The sequence below is a fragment of the Podarcis bocagei genome (genome assembly GCF_964188305.1).
Source record: "Podarcis bocagei genome assembly, chromosome: 13".
Lineage (NCBI taxonomy): Eukaryota > Metazoa > Chordata > Lepidosauria > Squamata > Lacertidae > Podarcis > Podarcis bocagei.
Window position 1 is genome coordinate 12,963,465 of NC_138138.1, and position 16,844 is coordinate 12,980,308.

At 43.6% G+C, this 16,844-nt stretch overlaps 1 protein-coding gene and 1 long non-coding RNA gene across 2 annotated transcripts in view; one reads left to right on the forward strand and one right to left on the reverse strand.

The window, feature by feature from the left end:
- Positions 1-11,713, forward strand: part of LOC308571453 — a 223,611-nt gene extending 211,898 nt beyond the window's left edge. Inside the window, exon 2 of the long non-coding RNA XR_014001449.1 lies at positions 11,327-11,713. This is a non-coding gene — a long non-coding RNA (uncharacterized lncRNA). The remainder of the gene's footprint in view (positions 1-11,326) is intronic.
- MRC2 (mannose receptor C-type 2) overlaps positions 1-16,844 on the reverse strand; it is an 81,091-nt gene that overhangs the window by 18,002 nt on the left and 46,245 nt on the right. Inside the window, exons 10-19 of the mRNA XM_081166073.1 lie at positions 15,444-15,559; positions 14,280-14,428; positions 13,347-13,564; positions 12,186-12,328; positions 9,760-9,862; positions 7,744-7,882; positions 6,544-6,579; positions 3,385-3,545; positions 963-1,030; positions 748-848 (exon numbers count right to left, since the gene is read on the reverse strand). Coding sequence (XP_081022199.1) covers positions 748-848; positions 963-1,030; positions 3,385-3,545; positions 6,544-6,579; positions 7,744-7,882; positions 9,760-9,862; positions 12,186-12,328; positions 13,347-13,564; positions 14,280-14,428; positions 15,444-15,559 — 1,234 coding nt within the window. The remainder of the gene's footprint in view (positions 1-747; positions 849-962; positions 1,031-3,384; positions 3,546-6,543; positions 6,580-7,743; positions 7,883-9,759; positions 9,863-12,185; positions 12,329-13,346; positions 13,565-14,279; positions 14,429-15,443; positions 15,560-16,844) is intronic.

Below are 16,844 nucleotides of genomic sequence, written 5' to 3' on the forward strand. Positions count from 1 at the left end.
CAGGAGTCCGTTCGACTCCTGAACCGGTTCGAAAACCAAGGCGCAGATTCCGATTGGCTGCAGGAGCTTCCTGCACTCAATCAGAAGCCGCGGAAGCCATGTCAGACGTTCAGCTTCCGAAAAATGTTGCCAAACCAGATCACTCACTTCCGGGTTTGTGGCGTTCGGGAGCCAATTTGTTCAGGAGCCAAGCCATTCGGGAACCAAGGTACCACTGTATTATAACTCTAAAGACTAGGCAACTGCTTAAAAACAACATCACAATAATAAGTTAGGACACCAGTGATCTTAACATTTCCACTGCCTACCTTATACAGTAGTACCTCGGGTTAAGTACTTAATTCGTTCCGGAGGTCTGTTCTTAACCTGAAACTGTTCTTAACCTGAAGCACCATTTTAGCTAATGGGGACTCCCGCTACTGCCGTGCCGCCAGAGCACGATTTCTGTTCTCATCCTGAAGCAAAGTTCTTAACCTGAAGCACTATTTCTGGGTTAGCAGAGTCTGTAACCCGAAGCGTATGTAACCTGAAGTGTATGTAACCCGAGGTACCACTGTGTGTTTTCAGGGACATCAGCCAGAAGTTCAGGCTTTGATGGGTTTCTGGAGGGATGGAATATTTTTTAGGAATTATTAGGAGGCTGGTCTGAGCTGATCAGACCAGAGACTGCAAAGGGCCATAGGGAAGAACATTGATCTGTAAATTGATTAGGAATATCAGGCCAATGTCTGCATGCCCATTACCCACCTCGGCTAGCAGTCATGTATACACACTTCCTGTCCTTGGTGGTAGGCCGAGGCTTTCCTGGTGCCCACGAGACGAAGTTCAAGAGAGAATAATCAGACCACCTGGAGATGGCAAACAACACATTGGGGAGGTTCCCGCATTTTGAACACAAGCAGGAATCTAAGACACACCAAAAATTGCTTCTAGGGCAGAAGACAATGGAGAAAGAGACTCACCGAAATCGTCCATCATTCTCATAGGTGCTCAGCCCAATCCACCAGTGCTGCTCTTGTCCCCTTGAAAACTGGCCAAAGGAGGAAGTATATGCAATAATGTCAAGGGGGAGAACGAAAAGACTGTCTCAGCCACCTTGATCTTCGGATTGCCTCCCACCAGGCTCTTTTTGTGTAAGGATACCAGCATGGAGTCCCAGCACCTTTTGTTTTTGCCTGCGCATAGCAGTTATTTTGTGCTGGCACCCACTGCCTACCCTACAGAATTGCTGCCTAACCACTGCTGTCCATGCGCCAGGGACCGTAAGGCTGGATCACTACGGTGCACATTGTGTGGGGCTGCCCTTGGCCCTGGTCTGGAAACTCTAGCTGGCGCAGAATGCAATGGCTATGGGAACACAGAGCTGCCAACACGTCACACGACAGGTTCAAGGTCCTTGTATTGATTAAAGGTAAAGGGACCCCTGACCGTTAGGTCCAGTCGTGACCGACTCTGGGGTTGCGGCGCTCATCTTGCTTTATTGGCCGAAGGAGCCGGCGTACAGCTTCTGGGTCATGTGGCCAGCATGACTAAGCCGCTTCTGGCAAACCAGAGCAGCGCACGGAAACACCGTTTACCTTCCCGCTGGAGCGGTACCTATTTATCTACTTGCACTTTGACATGCTTTCGAACTGCTAGGTTGGCAGGAGCAGGGACCGAGCAACGGGAGCTCACCCCGTCGCGGGGATTTGAACCGCCGACCTTCTGATCGGCAAGCCCTAGGCTCTGTGGTTTAACCCACAGCGCCACCCGCGTCCCAGAGTTGTCTTGATTTACACAGCACTGAAAAAGGTAGGTCCAGGGTGCTGCAGGGGTCACCTGAACACCTTCTAAAGTTGTTATTATTTAAAGCCCTAAACAGCCTCGGCCCTGTATACCTGAAGGAGCGTCTCCACCCCCATCGTTCAGCCCAGACACTGAGGTCCAGCTCCAAGGGCCTTCTGGCAGTTCCCTTCCTGCGAGAAGTGAGGTTACAGCGAACCAGGCAGAGGGCCTTCTCGGTAGTGGCGCCCGCCCTGTGGAATGCCCTCAAGGAAATGAACAACTATCTGAATTTTAGAAGACATCTGAAGGCAGCCCTGTTTAGGGAAGTTTTTAAAGTCTGATGTTTTGTTGTATTTTTAATATTTTGTTGGAAGGTGCTCAGAGATGGACGGGAAATATTATTATTATTATTATTATTATTATTATTATTATTATTATTATTATTTCCAAGCTCAATCGCTGAGGTCATCTGTAGTTGTCCCATGAGTTGGTGAGGCTCATCTGATTATCAACCCCAAACCGAATCAGCATGCACCTTCTATGCTAACTGTCAAATGTTTGCAGGGAAGTTTTCTTTGCTGCCCAGCTTACGGGGACTATTAAGTATCCATAATAGCTGGTTATCCATTTTAATTTTTATTTCCGTTCTTACTGTATTTAATTATAAAGAGCTTTGAAACTTTAAATTGCAGCAGACAAGTATTTTTATATATCAAATAAAGAAATGAAGAGCACTTGGAATACAACTACAAAGCTGTGTTTATTGTTGTTGTTGTTGTTCTTGTTGTTGTTGTTATTGTTATTATTATTATTATTATTATTATTATTATTATTATTATTATTATTACTGGTTATTGCTGTGTGAAACACTAACTCGGAGGAGAAGGTCATAAGCAGCAGCAGCTGACTATGTTTTTGCTACCATCTTGAAAAAAATTTCTTTAGGCAGGCCTTTAACTTGTCTAGTCAATTATGTTATGCTGCTCTTGTGTGTAGAACAATATACATATATTCGTAAACTAAAAGAAATTTCTTTACAACCCTTGCAATAGCCCTGTGAGCTTCTGCTCTAGAAAAGGTTGAGAGCTTGATGCTGTCTAACTGCAGCTAGGCCAAAATTTTAATTCCCTTCATTGTTTTCTGTATGCAGTTCTCACTTTTGTCTGGGAAGGAAATAACAAGCATCTTAAAGAATTGGGCCAGAAAGGCTTTGATTCTATAAATTTAATAGTAGAAACAAAGTACCAGGATTCCAAGACCCTTCTGAGGAGAATTTGCTAAGTGAAAAAAAATGAAAGATGGCAATCACTTAATAGTAATTTTAACATATTTTTCCTTCTAGAATGGATTCCCTGACACCCTAATACCCATATTTATACACCAAAAGCACATTCCTTAGACTTCTGTCAGGGAAAATGTATTAAGATTATTGTAAGTTGGAGGCCATCTTGCATTTCTCACCTAGTAAATTTTCCTTAAATCCTTGGGAAGACCCAATTTAGTCTCCACTAACCATCAATGTTCCCTTTCTGCCTGAAGGTCCCTGCCACAACCGGATGGGATTTTAAAAATTGTTTCCTTTTTGGCCCAAACCCGTTGCCATTCCAGGTGGCTCCCTACCTTCTTCAAGTTCTGACCCAGGAAGTCCAGCTCAGCTTGATTGTGAATTGACACCAGCTCAGCTTGGAACCAAGTGCAGATCCTTTGAGCCTGTACCCAGGTTGAATGATGGTCAAAGAACTTGTACTCAGCATCTTGGTATTTCAGCCACTCATTGCTCGCTGTGGAGAAACGGGATGTGTTAAGAGTCCCTGGGGAAACTTGGTGCTTTCCAGGTGGAGATTACTCTAGGCAGCTAATACCACCAAAACCTCATATTTCCCTTAGATGCCCCCTATCAGAAGAGCTTCAGGATCTGTCCTTCAGGACAGATCCTAAAGCTGAGACTCCAATACTTTGGCCACCTCATGAGAAGAGAAGACTCCCTGGAAAAGACCCCGATGCTGGGAAAGATGGAGGGCACAAGGAGAAGGGGACCACAGAGGACGAGATGGTTGGATAGTGTTCTCGAAGCTGCCAGCATGAATTTGACTAAACTGCAGGAGGCAGTGGAAGACAGGAGGGCCTGGCGTGCTCTGGTCCATGGGGTCACGAAGAGTCGGACACGACTAAACGACTAAACAACAACAACATCAGAAGAGCTGCAACTCTTCCAAGTGTCAACGCAGCTATCTAGTCAACCTAATTCTCTTCCAACAGAGACTCAGAAGGCACATTCTATGTTTGCATATGCAGAAAGCTTGACCAAACTGTGTAGATTCTAACACAGTCCCATGTTTATTCATTAGGTAAAAAGGTAAAAGGTAAAGGACCCCTGGACATTTACGTCCAGTCAAAGGCGACTATGGGTTTGCGACGCTCATCTCGCTTTCAGGTCGAGGGAGCCGGCATTTGTCCACAGACAGCTTTACGGGTCTTGTGGCCAGCAGGACTAAGCTGCTTTTGGTGCAACGGAACACCGTGACAGAAACCAGAGCGCATGGAAACGCTGTTTACTTTCCTGCCACAATGGTACCCATTTATCTACTTGCACTGGCGTGCTTTCGAACTGCTAGGTTGGCAGAAGCTGGGACAGAGCAACAGGAGCTCACTCCATTGCCGGGATTCGAACCGACAACCTTCTGATCGGCAAGGCCAAGAGGCTCGGTAGTTTAGACCACAGCGCCACCCGCGTCCCTTCAGGGGTCCTTTACCTTTCATGTTTTAACCTAATGAACAAACATGGTACTGTGTTATCAGTAGTCTTGTTAGATAGTAAAATTCATATTAAATTGCTGTTTTAGGGGTTGTTTTTAAAAGAGTGGAATGGATTAATTGGTTTTGCATTACTTTCTATGGGAAAGCATGCCTTGGTTTTGGAACGCTTTGGTTTAGGAACGGACTTCCGGAGTGGATTATGTTTGAGAACCAAGGTACCACTGTAATGCTAAATGCCACCTCAACATCCTGGGGTCATGAATTTCATAGGTTAATGATGTGTTGTGCAAAGAAGCACTGCTTGTTTTTCTTCAACCTGTTTGGGGAGGTTTTTAATGTTTGATGTTTCATTGTATTTTAGTATTTTGTTGGAAGCCGCCCAGAGTGGCTGGGGAAACCCAGCCAGATGGGTGGGGTATAAATAAAATTATTATTATTATTATTCCTATCAGTTTCAAGAACAGGTGCCCCAAGCGTTGAGGCTGGAGAATGAATGTCTCCACTATTTGTTTCTGAAAATATTTATAGCCTGCTCTGCATCACACTGATCTCTGAGCAGGGCACACAATTCATTCAAAGCGTTTACACGAATATAGCAGGAGCAGGCAAAAGTATAAATCACTGCGTCTGACTCAAAATGCAGAGCTGCAAATGCCATCATGTTAGGCTGCAGAATTAACAATTCATAAAGACCCTGAGAGAATAACCAGGTCTTAACCTGGCACTGAAAGAAAGCCAAAGTTAGCGCTAGCCAGACCTCATGGGATCTCAGTTTCTCCACATCACTCATGGTTTCGTAAACCTCCGTCACATTATGCATACACAAACACACACACACATACACAGCCCTGCTGCCTTTTTCCTACATCAAAAACATTCTTTTCTTCAGTAAGGTAAATAATCAGAAGTCAAGATGGTTCAGTCGCCCTGTTTTCCATGCTGCCTCCAGCATAGCTATTCTATTTCTAGACCTGGATGAAGCTAGGTACATGAGTGCAGGCTTCTTAAACTCATACTTGACCTCTGCAGGCCTATAGCTGAGAGGGATCCAACTCTATCTATTCAGTTAGCTGATATTTCTGTTGCTGCTTCTGACATAAGCTTGGTATAACACATAACTCCCTTTCCCAGGGACATAGCCCACATTCCCAACTGCAGACCCCACATCGCCTCAGCTGAGAGAGCAAGGGGCAGTGCCACATAAGACTGCCAGCAGCACTCTACCAATCCTTGACAAGACCACCTTGCTGAACCTTAATGGCAAAACCTATTTGTTTCGCAACTTTCTGACTAGTTGCAGGATCTTAGCCAGACTTAGCAGAGTAAACGCAGAATCCACGGAAGCAATTGGCGACTTGGCTGCAGACAGGATAGACGAAGCAGGAACCAGGAACTTGTAGTTAGGTGTTTATTATATACAGTGGACTATTTACAGGAATAGAACATGGATCTTTTGCTAGCTCTCTCTGATACGACTCACAACTCCTACACTGACACAGAACTCTGAACCTCTGAACACTGAACACATTCCAGTTAGTAGGCCATTAATTATCACTCCCTTGAGAGAGCTTGACCAATCAGGGAGCGGTCTCCATGCCTCTGTTATCACCAGGCAGATCCTTCAGATTGCCTTCTGGCTGTCTGCCAAACCTTAATTGACTCTGTGTGAGTAGCTGCACGTACACAGTTTCCCAACAAACCTTTCTCAAACTTTTGGGTCCCCAGGTGTTGTTGGACTACAACTCCCATCATCCCTGACCACCGGTCCTACTAGCTAGGGATGATGGGAGTTGTAGTCCACCTGGGGACCCAAGTTTGAGAAACGCACAATGCCAACAGCGCAGTACAACAGAGGCGGGAAGTTGGCACCGTGTTTCCTCTAGCTTGCATGCATCCAGAAAATACACACACTTTTTTTGCGTCCGCAAGTCAAGGAGTATGGTGCAAGGGTGGAGACAGAGTGATCTCTGCACGAAAGAGGCTTTGCCACATGGGATGAGGGGGGCGGAAATATTCACTCACCTTGAACGGTTGTCTCTGGCTCTTTCACATCAGTGCCTATTAAACAACAGCACATGATCAGCAAGTGAGCAAGGAAGATGGGCTGGGCCTGGCCCAGAATTCATTTCAGTTCCTGATTCAGGAAAAAATGCCCCTTCAGGAAAGTAAGATATTCCCCCTATCCTTTCTGTACTGCAATCCCTGCTGGTTATGAAGGAGGAGCAAGCCTCATCCTTTGTTTATTGGAATGCGGCTACTTGTCTTTATACACATTCAACCATGTATCAAAGAAATAATTAAACATTGATTTTTTAAAAAAATAGAAAGGGTTAGATTGTGGGGAGAGGGTGGAAGTCAAACGCAGACACCAGAAGGAAGACAGAACGTCCCTGAGAGGTTCAGTAATCTTAGTATGAACTAGTGGAGCTGAGAAACTTTGTTATTCTAAAAATATTAACATACCCATTAAGTAGGGACACCAAGTTATCTTGGGAAGATAATCCTATTTGAGGAACTGACAAGAAACAGATGCACTTAATACAACAATCTTTATAGGCACCTCACACTCGCGTAGAAATTTGCCATGCTCAGGGCAGCTTATAGCGTTTTTTCAAAACAGTAACATAGACTGAAACAAAAAAATTCCTTCCAGTAGCACCTTAAAGACCAACTAAGTTAGTTCTTGGTATGAGCTTTCGTGTGCATGCACACTTCTTCAGATACACTGAAACAGAAGTTGCCAGATCCTTCTATATAGTGAGAAGGTGGGGAGGGGTATTACTCAGAAGGGTGGTGGGAATGGGAGATTGGCAGATAGCTGAGATGAGCCTGTTGACGACTCTTAACGACTGCAACATTAGTCATTCAATCAACGGCAGCAAAATAAACAGCAGTAAAAATGAAAGCAGGCACTAAACCCCAATAAAAAGCCCCAAAGAGGTCAGCCACAAAAGAATCCTCAACCTGGCAGGCCAAATGGTATTAAAATTAACTCATAGCACACTGTGGTGACCTATGAAGATATTAAGCCCTCCTGAAGCCCAGGCAAGGTACTTAACTCCTTCACTTAATGGACATTCTTGAGTTGGCTGAACATTACCTCAAGAACCCTCCTTCAAAATCTCGCGTTTGAAGATATGTAGACATGAAAGAGGCAACTGCAAAGTTCTTGACTGTGGCTAACTCTTCCCCTCCCTGCCAACCCGTCGCCATCCCAGTCACCTTTGGGCAGCTTGCAGATCCAGTCCAGTTGAGCGTCGCACTGAAGAGGCATCCACTGCAAGGACGCCAAGTCCAGCGCCGCACAGTTCCGGATGTCCTCGTCGTCGTGATTGCTGCGGTCAAAGTTATGGTAGGAGAACTGAAGGCAAAAGAAAGATGGGGGAGGGCAAGTTAATGTTTGATGTATTACAGTATTTTAATATTTTTTCTGGAAGCCAGATGGGCGGGGTATAAATAAATAAAAATATAATAATAATAATAATAATAATAATAATAATAATAATAATAATAATAATAATAATTCCCTCAATGTCCTGCTTAGTCAACTGAAGCCTTAGGTCAGGGGTCAGCAAACTTTTTCAGCAGGGGGCCGGTCCACTGTCCCTCAGACCTTGTGGGGGGCCAAACTATATTTTTTTTTGGGGGGGGAATGAACAAATTCCTATGCCCCACAAATAACCCAGAGATGCATTTTAAATAAAAGTGCACATTCTACTCAAGTAAAAACACACTGATTCCCGGACCATCTGCGGGCTGGATTTAGAAGGCGATTGGGCCAGATTCGGCCCCCGGGCCTTTGTTTACCTACCCATGCCTTAAGTCACTGGCTTATCCAACTCAGTTGAGCGCAGTGACACGAATACTTTCCTCTCCCCCCCCCCCACCAGAAGGAATTCCCACTCCACACTGTGCTCTGTATTATCTCAAATGCATTTTCCTCTACATCAGCAACAAACAAGCTTCAAGAGAGGTCTGGGTTTCTTATGGTGGCTCCTTAACAGAAAAAGCCTTAATACAGTAGCAAAAAGAGAGCCATGATGACAAAATAACTCTGGTTTGGGTTTTTTTTACGTTGGAAGTTTGTGTTTATTTATTTATTTGCATCTCTAACGAATTCTTTATCGACAAACTATCAACAAAGACAGAGCAAACAGAAAAGAATCTCTGAAATAAAGAAGAGGTGACAATTTTAAGATATCAACGAATAGGCATCAATTCAGATACTATTCAGACAAAATAACTCTTGGGACTTTTTGTTAGATTCCTATTTCTCCACCAATACACAATTCCTGGTCCTCTTTTCCCTCAAAATAACAGTAGAGGCATTCTATTTTATTTACTTATCTCCCAGCAGGAGTACTTTGTTAAAACACACACACACAAACATGAAATCTCTGTTCCCAAGAGCCTTTTGAATAGGTTGGAGTTCTTGTTATTAAACATAACAAGAAAAAAAGCACACCAAGAACTCATGCCAATGTAAGTTTCAATAGTGGGAGTGGTCCCTACTTACAAGTCAATAGTCAATAGTAACAAATCCATTCAAAAGTATGTACTGTATTCTGACAAGAATTACAAACTCAAATAAAGATTACAAATTCTAACAGAGATTACAAACTCTAACTCATAAAGATACAGTGGTACCTCAGGTTACATACGCTTCAGGTTACAGACTCCGCTAACCCAGAAACAGTACCTCGGGTTAAGAACTTTGCTTCAGGATAAGAACACAAATCGTTCTAAGGTGGCATGGTGGCAGCGGGAGGCCCCATTAGCTAAAGTGGTGCTTCAGGTTAAGAACAGTTTCAGGTTAAGAACAGACCTCCGGAACGAATTAAGTACTTAACCCGAGGTACCACTGTATGTATAACACAATAATTTGTTACAAAGATTTTCTCTTTTTTATTCAACAATAATGTTGATCCTTATCAGCTTGCAGGTGGAGACTCGGTTTCAATCACAGAGCAGAAGGCAAAAGTCAATTATGGATTAGAAGCCAGGACAGGCCCTGTTTCGATGTATTCATCAGCTGGAAGTATCAAACATTACATGAAAATATGTTTAGATTCTAAATTATCATAAATTATAAAACAATCCTAAATTGTAAAACAGTATTATATACCATTTATACATGTGTTTATGAGTTAGAGTTTGTAATCTCTGTTAGAATTTGTGATCTTTATTTGAGTCCTTTCTTGTGCTTTTTTTTAATAGGTTGAGCAAACCATCACTCACCCCAAGACCATCACTCCATCGCCAGCTCCTCTCAAGTCCTGGGTCCCGGCGATTCAAGCCGATCCAAAACCAATGCTGCTCATGAATTTCAGGTTCTGATGCCCTGGAAGGCATCCAAAAAGAAGATAATAATAATAATAATAATAATAATAATAATAATAATAATTTTTAATTTATACCCCGCCCTCCCCAGCCAAGGGCTCAGAGCAACTTACAAGCAATAATAAAAACAAGTTGAACATTCAAATATTGAAACATTAAAATATTAAAATGTAGCCTCATCGCAGGATGAGAAGGAAAAGAAAAAAGAGAGGGAGGGAATCAAATTGGCTCCAAGCCAAAGGCCAGCCAGAACAACTCTGTCTTACAGGCCCTGCGGAAAGAAATGAGATCCTGCAGGGCCCTGGTCTCATGAGGCAGAGCGTTCCACCAGGCTGGAGCCAGTGTTGAAAAGGCCCTGGCTCTGGTTGAAGCCAATCTAACTTCCTTAGGGCCCGGGACCAGTAGGGTGTTGCTATTTATGGACCTTGAAGCTCTCCGTGGGGCATACTGGGAGAGGCAGTCCCGTAGGTACGAGGGTCCTAGGCCGTGAAGGGCTTTAAAGGTCAAAAGCAGCACCCTAAATCTGACCCTGTACTCTACTGCGAGCCAGTGCAGTTTGAAAAGCACTGCGTGAATATGCTCCCATGGCAGAGATACAGTGAGGAGCCTCGCTGCAGCATTCTGCACCTGCTGGAGTTTCTGGGACAGCTTCAAGGGCAGCCCCACGCAGAGCGAATTACAGTAGTCAAGCCTGGAGATGACGGTCGCATGGATCACTGTGGCCAGGTCGGGGCGGGAAAGGTAAGGGACCAACTGCTTGATGCGGCGAAAGTGGAAAAATGTCGCCTTGGCTGTTGCTGTAACTTGCGCCTCCATGGAAAGGGAGGCGTCAAGGATTACACCCAAACTCTTAACGGAAGGCAATGGCACTAATTGGGCCCCCGCAAGAGAAGGGAGTTGGTCCCTCATCCACATGCCAGACCGACCTAGCCATAGGACCTCTGTCTTCGAAGGATTTAGTCAGTTCTTCCATGTAACTGTGTGAAGACTTAACGCTCAGCTAAAGCTCCCAAGGTTTGTCCCCCCCAGCCGCCACCCCATTTTGCTATATGTGTTTGGCTCAATTGATTCAAGCTGCTTATAGCAGGGTTGGGGCACACGTGTGGCTCTCGTGATATTGTTGGGACTCCCAGCTCCCATCAGCCCAAGCAGTATGGCCAGTTGTCCCAGATGATGGGAGTTGCAGTCCTGCAACACCCGGGAGGCGCCAACTCCCTCCTCCATTTTGTAGCCATGGTGACAGGAGGAGTAGCATCTCACGGTTGTGACGGGCCAAGCTAAGTAGCTGCCGAGGTTTCAGAATAAAAATGCACAGAGCACCACCTAGGCCCTGTTCAGCTTGCCTCCCCCTGAAAAAAATATCAAGGACTGCTGATTAACCATTATTTTTTATTGGCAAAACCTGAACCCATCATTTCCACTTCCCCCTTTTAGGAAACAGCCACGCTTCTTCTCAGTTCAGCAGATACCGTATTTTTTGCTCTATAAGACTCACTTTTTCCCTCCTAAAAAGTAAGGGGAAATGTGTGTGCATCTTATGGAGTGAATGCAGGCTGCGCAGCTATCCCAGAAGCCAGAACAGCAAGAGGGATCGCTGCTTTCACTGCGCAGCAATCCCTCTTGCTGTTCTGGCTTCTGGGATTCAGAATATTATTTTTTCTTGTTTTCCTCCTCCAAAAACTAGGTGCGTCTTGTGGTCTCGTGCGTCTTATAGAGCGAAAAATACGGTACCTCTCACTCCTTCCCTATCCCCACCCATTCACAACCACCAGATAAAACATTATGATTCTTCACAAGCTTCAAGAGGAAGCAGAACCTCTTAACTTTTGTTTCAGCTTCCATCTTCCTATTTATTTTTTTTAAGGTGGGGTTTTAAATGTGGGTTTGAACTGTATCATCTCTCAAAGCAAGGGATGAGGAGGACGGCTGTCTATCTGTCTATATAAAACGTAATCACACTGTCGGCGCGTAAACCAAAACTCGCAAATGCGCTTACAGTGGTACCTCGGGTTAAGTACTTAATTCGTTCTGGAGGTGCGCACTTAACCTGAAACTGTTCTTAACCTGAAGCACCACTTTAGCTAATGGGGCCTCCTGCTGCTGCTGCGCCGCTGGAGCACAATTTCTGTTCTCATCCTGAAGCAAAGTTCTTAACCCGAGGTAATATTTCTGGGTTAGCGGAGTCTGTAACCTGAAGCGTATGTAACCCGAGGTACCACTGTACATACCAAGGAACATTCAGGTGTGCCTGAGTGCACGTGGATATATTTGCCAGGGTGTCGCCCAGAAACATACATCTCCTGTTTTTGTAACTCAGTCCTCACCCAAATATCTTGTTGAGCGTGTTGGCTATAAAATGTTCCTCCTCGTAAGTGCCAACGCTCAGGAGTTGGGCTTTCCGAACGCTGCAGAACAAATGGGCCATGATCCAGTTTTTCTTCTCCTGAAGTTTGTCGTAGGTGAACACCTGCCCAAGAAAAAAGGGAGCCATTTCACAAAGCGAACCCGGTCGGTGAGAGCCGCTGCTTCTGAGAATTACAAGCCCGAACCGCCATGACAAATGTTAAATCCAAAACCAATTTGAGCTAATACGATTCATGTGGTGGACGTGTCCCAAGGTGAAAAACTTCTGGGAAAAGATTTATAATGAATTTTTAAAAATGTTGAAAAATACATTTATTAAGAAACCAGAAGCCTTTCTACTTGGAATAACCAGGACTGGAAAGAAGGATGTTAAACTGTTTCTGTATGCCACTACAGCAGCAAGACTTTTATTAGCCAAAAATTGGAAATTGCAAGAAATGCTGACAATAGAAGAATGGCAGATGAAGATGATGGACTTTTTGGAAATGGCTGACCTGACTGGGAAGAATCCGCGACCAGAAAGAGGAGGAAACACAAGAAGAATGGAAGAAATTTAAAGAATATTTAGTGAGATATTGCAATATAAGATAATTAAGAAATTCCTAGAAGTAACAGATTAGGCTAAAGGATAGAAAAAGATTAATAATAATGATTATTGTGGATTACAATTGGAAGGAAGGATAAGAAGTTTGTAATGAAAGAGGATACTGATGCTATAAATATGAAATTGGGAACTGCTAAATATGTGTTATGATGAAATTCAGATTGGCAGATGTCGAGGAAGTCTTCTAGCAATGTAAATATACCAGGAAATAAGAAGGGGAGGAAATCTTCTTTTATCTTTTGTGTTTTTACTGTTGTTAAGCTTTCATGTTGTGTTAAATGTAATGTTCGTTTCTGTGTGCTATAAGAGAAAATCAATATTTTTTGGAAAAAAGAAAAGAAAAGAAGAGAAAAGAGGGAGCCATTTCACAAACTGATCCCAGTCAGTGAGAGTATTGCAAGCCCGAACTGCTGTGATAATTTCTAAATCCAAAACCAATTTGAGCTAATACAACTCACTTTGCATTAAAAGTTTGGACCATGAACTGGCTGGCTTCCTCCCCTCGTTTTGTACGTACCTTGTAGCAGTGCCTCAACTTGGGGCTGGTGACCCATCCCGCTGGACAAGTTCCCGTGAGGCTCGGGGTGGGATGAGGCGAAGGAAGCTCAGGGTTCACCGGAGTCCCCAAATTCTGCCTGCAGATGTATTTGGCCTTGAAACTGGTGCAGTTCTTCACTTCCCATAGTCCCATGGCACTCCCCGTGGCCAAGGCAACGCAGCCGCCTTTGTTATAACCTGAAAGCCTCATGGGAAGGGGGAAATAGGCCAGAGAAAAAATTTAAGCCAAAGGAAACGGTTTCCATCTGGCTTGGCAAAATCAGGCAATAACCACCAAACTAGATAATGGCTGCGCTCATCATGGTAAGCTATAAACCATGGTTTACTGTGCATGAACAAACCACACCTCCTTTGCTTCTCCCCACGAATGGGTGGAGGAAACCTGGCACAATCTCTAATTTAACTTTATACCTGAACCAGGGATTATGGTTTGTTTAGCTCCAAACAAACTGCAACAAACCAAGGTTTCTTCTTATTGTTTCTCTCTCTCTAACTTCTTTTCTATTACTTTTTCTTTATTTCTCTCTTTTTCTTTGTTCATTCCTTTCTCTCTCTCCCCCCCCTTTATGTTTTTCTTGTTGTTAGATCAAAGTCTTAGCAAAAAAATATTTGATATTAAGTTTTGTATTCTTCTCTACAAACCCTAATAAAATTTATTCAAAAATGAAAAAGAAAGTGCAGACAATTCAAACAGTCAAGCCAAATTTTTTTTAAAAAGGGGAATGCATAACCCACTGTGATTGCAGAAGAGAGACACATACTAAGTCACTTGAAAGATGTAAACAAACCCTATGTACACAAACACACACACACACACACACACACACACACACACACAGAGAGAGAGAGAGAGGGAGGGAGGGAGGGAGGGAGGGAGGGAGGGATCTATTACCGGGCTGGTTGCGATTCCAGTGGGTGTAGGTGACTTCATCCCCGCTCAACCAACGAAAGGAGCCCGTTTCATTTATGTCCTGTAGAGCTGTCCAGAAATATTCGTCCTCCCAGCCATAAATTAGGCTGCTCACATAGGCCTGTTCAAACCTTGGCCAGGGAGACAACAGAATGAGTCAGTCGCTTCCTCACCACATCCACCAATCCATGATCTTTCCTCCAGAGGTTGATGGTCAAATAACAATATATACAGTGGTACCTCGGGTTACATACACTTCAGGTTACAGACGCTTCAGGTTACAGACTCCGCTAACCCAGAAATAGTGCTTCAGGTTAAGAACTTTGCTTCAGGATGAGAACAGAAATCGCACGCCGCCGGCGTGGCGGCAGCGGGAGGCCCCATTAGCTAAAGTGGTGCTTCAGGTTAAGAACAGTTTCAGGTTAAGAACGGACCGCCGGAACGAATTAAGTACGTAACCCGAGGTACCCCTATAATAAGAATACCCCGCCCATCTGGCTGGGTTTCCCCAGGCCCTCTGGACAGCTCCCAAGAGAACACTAAAAACAGAACAAAACATCAAACATTAAAAACTTCCTGATACAGGGTTGCCTTCAGACTGTCTAAAAGTCAGATAGTTGTTTATTTCCTTGACATCTGATGGGAGGGCACCACTACCGAGAAGGCCCTCTGCCTGGTTCCCTGAAACCTTACTTCTTGCAGTGAGGGAACCGCCAGAAGGCCCTTGGAGCTGGACCTCAGTGTCCGGGCTAAAAGATGGGGGTGGAGACCTTCAGGTATACTTGTCCAGTATGCCTTCAGGTATACTGGGCCAAGGATGTTTAGGGCTTTACAGGTCAGCACCAACACTTTGAATTGTGCTCGGAAACGTACTGGGAACCGATGTAGATCTTTCAGGACCAGTGTTATATGGTCTTGGCGGCCACTCCCAGTCACCAGTCTAGCATCCTGTTGCTTTTTGCCATTTGGCAGCCAGGCAGCATAGCTCCTTCCAAAAATAACCAAGAGGTCAAGTGCCTGGCCTAGCCTTTCCCTCTAAGTGTTTGCAGCACAATATCTGAAAACCCATTCCATGATAATCCAATTTCTTTAAATAATAAAAAAGACGTTTGTTGAACTCCGGATGGCTTACAACAGAACACACACCTGTTGGTGATGGTGACCAGAGTAGACGAATAATCTGTGCACACCTTCCGAGCGTCACTGTATGTCAAATGGTCGTCTCCGAGCCAATAGCAGGATGGAGTTTGCCATTTCCAACCCTGGGGAAAACGTGACAGAAAAACGTCAACGAAATGTATAAATCTAAATCAAATTAAGTGTTGGAAATGTAAAGAGAAAGAAGGTTCTTTCTGTCGTATGGTTGTAGTAAGGTTAAAGCTTACTGGGAAATGATATATAATGAATTGAAAAGGATGTCTAAAATAACCTTTGTAAAAATCAACAACACAGAAGCTTTTCTTTTGGGAATTATAGGGACAGAACTACCTAAACTGTATAGAAACTTATTCATGTATGTGACTACAGAAGCAAGAATGTTACTCGCCCCAAAATGGAAAGAAGCAAAGGAAGAATGGATACAAAAACTCATGGAATATGCAGAAATGGCAAAACTTACTGGGAGAATAAGAAATCAACACAACAAACTTTTTTTATAAAAGAATGGAAATGGTTTATTGAATATTTACAGATAAATTGTAAGCAGATAAGAACACTGGCAGGATTATTGCAATAACCTGCAGTTTTATAAGAGTATATATTTAAAGTAGATGAATAAATGAGCAAATTAAGTTAATCTGGATATGCAGAAGATAGTAAAAATAAATTTAAGGAACCACAGAGAGAGGGGGGGAAGGAAGTAAAGTTCTGAAACGTTTAAATGGCTGTAAAATTAGTGAAATGTATAAATCTGAAAAGCAAAAATAAAATAATAAAATAAAATAAAATAAAATAAAATAAAATAAAATAAAATAAAAAACAATTGCAAAGAGTAAGGCAATTTCTATTACTTTTAATCTGACCAAAGTGTTACTTTGCTTTGCTAGGTGGTTATAGCTTGATCCAAGAAGAGACTTTAGGCTGTGCAATACTATCAGGCCGGGAAATCAACATTAGGCAATATCAGGGAGAGCGGGATTAAAATGGCAGTGGCCATTTTCAATTTATTGTCACTCCTTCCCAGTGCTCTGTTGAATGCCGAGAAAGAGAGAAAACTTACCATCCTCCCATTCTGGAAAACAAAACCACAAACTCTCTTGCTGTTGTGAACATTTTTAGTATACAGTGGTACCTCGGGTTACATACGCTTCAGGTTACAGACTCCGCTAACCCAGAAATAATACCTTGGGTTAAGAACTTTGCTTCAGGATGAGAACAGAAATTGTGCTCGGGCAGCACAGCAGCAGCAAGAGGCCCCATTAGCTAAAGTGGTGCTTCAGGTTAAGAACAGTTTCAGGTTAAGAATGGACCTCCGGAACGAATTAAGTACTTAACCCGAGGTACCACTGCATATTGGTGATGCTGTGAAAAAAAAGTCAGCAGCAAGTG